Source organism: Pleuronectes platessa, chromosome 18 (assembly GCF_947347685.1).
Source record: "Pleuronectes platessa chromosome 18, fPlePla1.1, whole genome shotgun sequence".
Lineage (NCBI taxonomy): Eukaryota > Metazoa > Chordata > Actinopteri > Pleuronectiformes > Pleuronectidae > Pleuronectes > Pleuronectes platessa.
This window is the reverse complement of record NC_070643.1, coordinates 21,983,415-21,990,361: the sequence shown is the minus strand read 5'-3', so window position 1 is coordinate 21,990,361 and position 6,947 is coordinate 21,983,415. Positions and strand designations below refer to the sequence as shown.

The 6,947-nt window shown below is 47.7% G+C and overlaps 1 protein-coding gene across 1 annotated transcript in view; it reads left to right on the top strand.

Annotated features, from left to right (window-relative positions):
- Window positions 1-5,801, top strand: part of LOC128461454 (POU domain, class 2, transcription factor 2-like) — a 6,032-nt gene extending 231 nt beyond the window's left edge. The window contains exons 2-9 of the mRNA XM_053446379.1: window positions 254-496; window positions 580-721; window positions 810-958; window positions 1,106-1,303; window positions 1,389-1,437; window positions 2,259-2,406; window positions 3,320-3,393; window positions 5,446-5,801. Coding sequence (XP_053302354.1) covers window positions 254-496; window positions 580-721; window positions 810-958; window positions 1,106-1,303; window positions 1,389-1,437; window positions 2,259-2,406; window positions 3,320-3,393; window positions 5,446-5,801 — 1,359 coding nt within the window. The remainder of the gene's footprint in view (window positions 1-253; window positions 497-579; window positions 722-809; window positions 959-1,105; window positions 1,304-1,388; window positions 1,438-2,258; window positions 2,407-3,319; window positions 3,394-5,445) is intronic.
- The last annotated feature ends 1,146 nt before the right edge of the window (window positions 5,802-6,947 follow it).

The window sequence follows — 6,947 nt, the reverse complement described above, 5'->3', positions numbered from 1 at the left end:
GGGTCTCCTGCAGTCAAACATCACAGCCGTGGTGTTTTCATCATTCTGCTGTTTAGAATAAAACGTGTTTCCTGTGCGTGGTGTTTGACAAACAGGGTCAAGCTACTGGTTTTTAATGCGTCTCCCTCAGCTGATGACCTCATTAGGATTCACCTCCCAGTGCATTTCAATTTCTGGAACAGGAAACTACTTCTTTATTCAGATTCTATTCAATTCAAGGTCAGTTTCTGATTCCACTTCCTGCTTCTTCCAGAGAGAGAAGAGCCTCGATGTGGTCGGTGGGAGCGGCTCACTGGTTTCCTCCGGCAGCAGTGGCGTCCTCACGTCGGTAGGAGGAACCTCCGCCTCCGGCAGCACCATCGCCTCCTCGCTCAGCTCCGGCCTGACCCCTGGAGGTCACGGGGGTCACCTGGGGGAGGAGCCCAGCGACCTGGAGGAGCTGGAGCAGTTCGCTCGCACGTTCAAGCAGCGACGCATCAAGCTGGGATTCACACAGGTGACAGAGGGAGACCAGAGGAAGGTTGTGAGGAGAGTGTGTGTGTGTGTGTGTTTCTTTATTAAAATGTGTGTCTCTATCAGGGAGACGTGGGCGTCGCTATGGGCAAACTGTACGGTAATGACTTCAGCCAGACGACCATCTCCCGCTTCGAGGCTCTGAACCTCAGCTTCAAGAACATGTGCAAGCTGAAGCCGCTGCTGGAGAAGTGGCTGAGTGACGCCGGTGAGAACCAGAGCAACAACACGTGTCTGTCCTCCGTCCCACCTGAAAACCCACTCGTCCTCATGTCTCATCCTGTCCTCCCTCTCAGAAATCATGGCGGTGGACAGCATGCTGCCCAGCCCCTCCTCTCTCTCCTCCCCCATGCTGGGGATCGAGGGGCTGCCCGGCCGACGCAGGAAGAAACGCACCAGCATCGAGACCAACGTGAGGGTGATGCTGGAGCGCAACTTCCACATGGTGAGGGAACAACTGCATGATTCAAATGTGTATATGTGTCATGTCCTGTCTGAACCAGGCTCCTACAGAAACATTTATCCACTGTTTCACTTTGATTTCCGTGGCTCCTCGTCTCTTCATCCACTCTCTGCTGTTTCTCCTCCTCAGAACCAGAAGCCTACCTCGGAGGAGATCCTGCTGATGGCGGAGCAGCTCAACATGGAGAAGGAGGTGATCCGCGTTTGGTTCTGCAACCGCCGGCAGAAGGAGAAACGCATCCACCCCTCCAGCAGCACCACCCCCCCACTGCCCAGCCAGACTTCTCCCATCATGACGCACAAAGCCCCCTGCTACAGCCCGCACATGGTACAGTCCGCCCACACCAAATCCACCCCTCAGTTATTTCTGATATTTGTTTCCTAATTTCTTTGCCCCCCCCCCCTCTCTGCAGATCTCGAGTCCCGGTCTGTCCCAGGTCACCACCAGCCTCAGCACAACAGGTGAGATGTGATCACTGCTGGTGAATTATGAATTATTAAAGCTGAGAGCGCTTGTGTGTGTTTCGGAGCCCGGAGGTCAGACACAGGCAGATTGAACCGGTCCTGGTTTTATTTGGGAGAGGTTCCATGTTCCTGTTGTTGTCAGAGGATAATCACTTTCTGCGAGAGGAAGAGTGAACTGGAAAAACAACGACAACAACATGGAAGCACTGGTCCCATCTGGAGTTGTTTACCTGCTTGACTCGTGGAGAGTCCTGGTGATTTATGGAGCTCGGCTACTGGGCGAGCTTTCCCAGGGTTCACTGGGATGACAGACGACCTGACAGGAAACAAGACACAGCTGGAAATGTATTGGCCCGTTGAGCCGAGAAGAGAAGAACTCCTCTCGCTGAACGGAGTCAGAAGAAGACGCCGAAAAACCAAACTGTTGAAAAGTCATCACGGCTGCTACGTTTAACATCTACCGGAGTTTTTATAAAACCAAATCTGAGACTTTTGGAAACACAATCGGTTTTAGTTTTAAAACTCGACGATGGAATGTGTTCTTAGGTTTGTTGTGTTCTTGGGTTTGTTGTCTTTGGTTCTGTAACGATACAAGTGGGAGGTGGTTTGTCATCGTGCTGCAGCAGTTTGGTCAAAACAAGTTGTGTAACATTGTTCATTGTTCATTCAGAGGTCGAGTTGATCCCGTCTGTCAGTCACGGTTGTTGTTTGTTTCAATCTACTTCCTGTTGACACCAGCTCGCTGAAGACCAGTGTTTCTGACTGGTTACCAGTAGCCCCAGTGAAGTGATTCATCTTTCTTCTTCTCCTCCTCTCAGCTGCCAGCCTGTCACCTTCAGCGTCCTGCCCCATGACGCCCGTCAGCTCGGCTGCCGTCGGCTCCACCTCTTCTTCTGTGACTCCTCCCCCTCATAGCACAGCCAGCCCCGCCCCTCCCGGCCTCGGCGCCCACGGGCTCCACACCGGGTGAGTTTTTAAAAAACCATAACAAAAAACATAATTCAGACCAGTTTAGTTCCAAGTTGGAATAAAAGGAATAAACTGGATCAGAGGAATATTTGTGAAAAACGAATAAACCGATTTCCATGAGGAAGTTTAAAATTATAAACCAAGCAAATAATGGAAAAACACAAAGACTTATAAACTTTCATAAAGATTTTTTTTTACTAAGGTTTTTAAAATCTAAAATTCAAGGATCTGAATTTCAAAGTCTTTCAAAGTCTTACAAACATTATAATATTATGCACCAGGGCTTAAATACATTTAGGTTTAATGTGTTAAATTTCATTTAAGGCTGCTTCCGTTAGACTTAAAACTTTACTGGCAGGTGTAGTTTGTAATCTGTAGTTTGTGTTTTACAGTTTGTAATGTGTAGCAGTTTGTGTTGTAGTTCTTTCTCAAACATACAGACATTAACAATCTGTAATAAAACTACCAACAAACACCAACATGACTCAGAACTGAACTGATCTGATCTCAGTGAACTCGTCTGGTCTCTGGAGAGATTAAGTTTCTGTCTCAGTCGGCAGTTTGACAGACAACCTGGTGTTTCAGGGTTTTTACACTTTCTACTTCAACTTACCTTCAACTCTGGGGACGTGTAAATATCTCTGGGACTCAGATACTTGACCTTCTTCAATATATTTCATAAGTTAATGAGAGATTTGATTAGTGGAAACCTGTTGTTCACTGTCATGTTTGGTTTAGAGTTGTGTTGGAATGTTCTGTAATCAGCTTAAACACAAAAAGCAACTTCGCCTTCAGGTCTGATGAATATGTTTGTATCAATGAATCTGTTTCTCTTCATGTGTGATTGTTCTCGTGTGTGTCTGTGTGTGTGTTTGTGTGTGTGTGAATTTGCGATCCATCCACATTTCAGGAACACAATGATGGGAGTAAGCACAGCGATGAACCAGGCCCTCATGGGCAGCAATCCCCTGGCCACAATGCAAGGTGTGTGTTTGTCTATGTAGGTGTGTGTGTGTGTGCTGGTGCGTGTTTGTGTGTTTGTGTGTGTGTGTGTGTGTGTGTGCAGTCCCCTCCGGTCCACATGAGTCTGTATTTCTGAAGACCACTTCCCATTTCACCCTTCATCCATTCTCACCAAAATGAATTTCCGTGCAAAAGCCGGAGACGAGCCGACAGCGAGCCCGGCTCACACTCTTCCTCCTCCTCCTCCTCTTCCTCCTCCTCCTCCTCCTCCTCCTCCTCCTCCTCCTCGGCCCAAACTTTTTGAATCACTCAGTGTGATGAAAGATTCAATTCGACTCTCGCACAATGGCCTTCTATTATCACAAGGTGACAACAGCCCCTGAAGGCGGAGATTAGGAGGCCAGGTCAGCTTACAGTAAACAGTTGAACAGGCACAATCCTCCCTCGCTCCCACTGATCCCAGGCCTGTTGGCCAAAGAGCGGCTTTCCACTCAGAACTCCCCCATTGAACCACACGATCTGCTGCCGAATCAATTAAGCATCACTAATAAGCTCAGCTTTGAATCCGTCATGTGCTCCATCTCCCTATAGCGTCGATTCAGAGCCTCGCTTCCCTCTCCCTTCCCTCGCTTCCCTCTCTCCCCCCGCTCCCTCCCCCCCGAGCCGGCCTCCTCCGGCCATGTGCTGATGAGAAGGATACAGTGTGTTACAGAAAGTGCAGCTCTGGCAGCGGCGGCACTGATAGAGCTATAGTGAGGAGGAGGAAGAGGAGGAGGAGGAGGAGGAGAGAAGAAAGAGGAAGCTCTGTGAAAAGAGGGAGAGAGAGATGAGAAAAGGATTTGTGCTGTGAGTCCCTCCGGGGACACACACTGGTTACACACAAGCTGCTGTGATGGACAAAGGTGTTTGTGTTCCACTGGAATCCAGAAGTCAGCGGCAGACACACAAAGATCAGTGTCTGGATCTGGAATGATGAGTCGTCAGAAACTCAATCAGCAGCTGTTCTGATGATAAACTGATTTGGACTCAGAAATAAGCTATATCAAGAAATTGATATTTAATATAATATCTTTGTTGTTTTAAACGTTTTCAACTTTTATACACTAAATGGTTAAAGGATTGAGTGAGAAGATAGATAGATGGATAGATAGATAGATAGATAGATAGATAGATAGATAGATAGATAGATAGATAGTTTGATACATAGATAGATAGATAGTTTGATACATAGATAGATAGATAGATAGATAGATAGATAGTTAGATATATATATAGATAGATAGATAGATAGATAGATAGATAGATAGATAGATAGATGGATGGATGGATGGATAGTTAGATAGATAGAAAGATAGAAAGATAGATGGATAGATAGATGGATAGATGGATAGATAGATAGATAGTTAGATAGATAGATAGATAGATAGATAGATAGATAGATAGATGGATAGATAGATAGATAGATAGATAGATAGATAGATAGATAGATGGATGGATGGATGGATGGATGGATACAAACCATTTCTTAATTTTCACTCATATCACATAAGACTTCATCACAATGTGTATGATTAGTTTTATTATCATCTTCATCATCTTCATCCTCCATGTTTGAAATGTTCCTCCTGTTATTGACGTGTGCACTGACCTCTCTCTACTTCTTCTCTTTCTCTCTTTTCACCTCCACTCTTTGTTCTTTTACTCCCCCTCCTCTCTTCGTCCTCCTCTGCCTCCATTTATCACTCGCTCCACCTCTTTCCTCTCATTGTCCTTTCCCCGCGTCCCCTCCCTGTCCTCCACATCCTCCATGTTTGTCCCTGCTCTTCCTTTTTCCTCTTTCTTCGCTCTCTTCATCACTTTGTCACTTTGTCCTCGTTACTTTTTTGTCCTCTCTCTATTTTTACCCCTCTCTTTCTTTTCTCGCTCTCCATCTTGCCCTCTGTCACTTTTTCACATCATCTGTTCGTCCCCTCCTCGTTTCCTCTCGACCTTGTCTTTTCTCTCTCTCTCTCTCTCTCATCTTCCTCCTCCTCTCTCCGTCCTTCCTCCATCCCTGTCCTCCACCGCTCTCAGCCCTGGCAGCGAGCAGTGGTCAGCTGTCCATGTCCAGCCTCGACGGGGGGGCAGGTCACCTGCTCCTGGGTGGACACGGGGTCACAGTCCGCTCGTTCCTCAACCGCCCCACCCTCCTCCCGATGGTGACCGGCTCCATGGGGACGTCCTCCACGCCGGCCATGGGACTGGTCAGCAGCAGCGGCCTCGGCGTCCCGAGGACCTCCTTCTCCCTGTCCCCGCCCACCGGCGCCAGCGACCTCATGAGCCCCGCCTCCTGTCACGAGGAGTCCGCCTCCCCGTGTTCCAGCCCCGCCTCTTTCTGTTCCTTCAGCGAGGCCTCGCCGCCGCCCCTGGGAGGGGCCATGGCCGAGTGATCCCTGACTGACAGCCGACGTGTCCTATCAGAGGAGGACGAGGAGGAGGGAAGATGGCGTTAAAGGAGCTTTAAAAAAAAAATCCAAATTTACAAACCTCGCCTTTCAACCAAAGCCATCTCTCTGTCTGATCCATGTGTGCCCTCGTCTCTCTGTGTCTCCTCAGACGTCCTCAGAAGCCAAAAATATACCAGTGAGGAGGGGGGGGGGCAAAGAGAGAGAGAGGACGGGGAGGATAGAGAGAACTGCAGAATGGAGGGGAGAGATCTGAAACCAAATAATGATCCACAGCTGGAGACGTGGCACTGAGTAGTGTTTTTGCATCGGGGGGGAAGGGTGGGAGGGGGGGGGGGGGGTGAACACCAGGCCTTTTATCGGCTTGGGAAGGCGGGGGGGGGGGGACTGGATGAGGGCAGGGACGAGAAACTGTGTGAGAGAGAGAGACTTGTTTAACAAGCCGAGGTCAGGAAGTTGGCTGCAACCAAATCTAAAGAAAGGAAAAGATGCAGAAGAGAAACACACAACGAACAAAGAGGAAAAAACCAAAATCTCCAAATACCAAAAACTGAAAACCAAAAAGAAGACAAAGACATAAACAATAATAAACGGAGAGAAAAGCTTTAGTTCAAAAAAAGACTTTTTACATTCTGACCCGTCTGGGATCAGTTCACCGCTTCACTCCACCCGACATTCTCCATTTCACTCAGGATCTCGTTTGACTTTTGAGTTGAAGATTTAGAAAACTTTTATTTTTTATATGATTTTTGTATGAATCTCTCTTTGATGTTTCCCAGCCGATCCCACGTGCAGGGTATCTACCTACCTCTCTCTCTCCACAGCTTGACCACGATGTTTGTTTTATTCAGCCTGCAGTGGCAGACGGGTGGAGTTCACCACTATGATCACTGTAGTTTCAGGTAAGGTGCTGATCCGTTCACACTGTAGTTTCAATCTAACTCGACCAAGCTGCTCTCGGCGCTGTGGTGTTCATTAAAAAAAACAAATATGTGGCAAACTCCACCCCTCTGGCCCTTAAATGGGATCAAATCAAACACACCCCGTGGGAAATCCCTTTTGATCGGTGTCTGTTTTGGGTTTAAACTTTGGGATTGTTTACATCTTCATTTCTTTTGCAAAAATAGAATT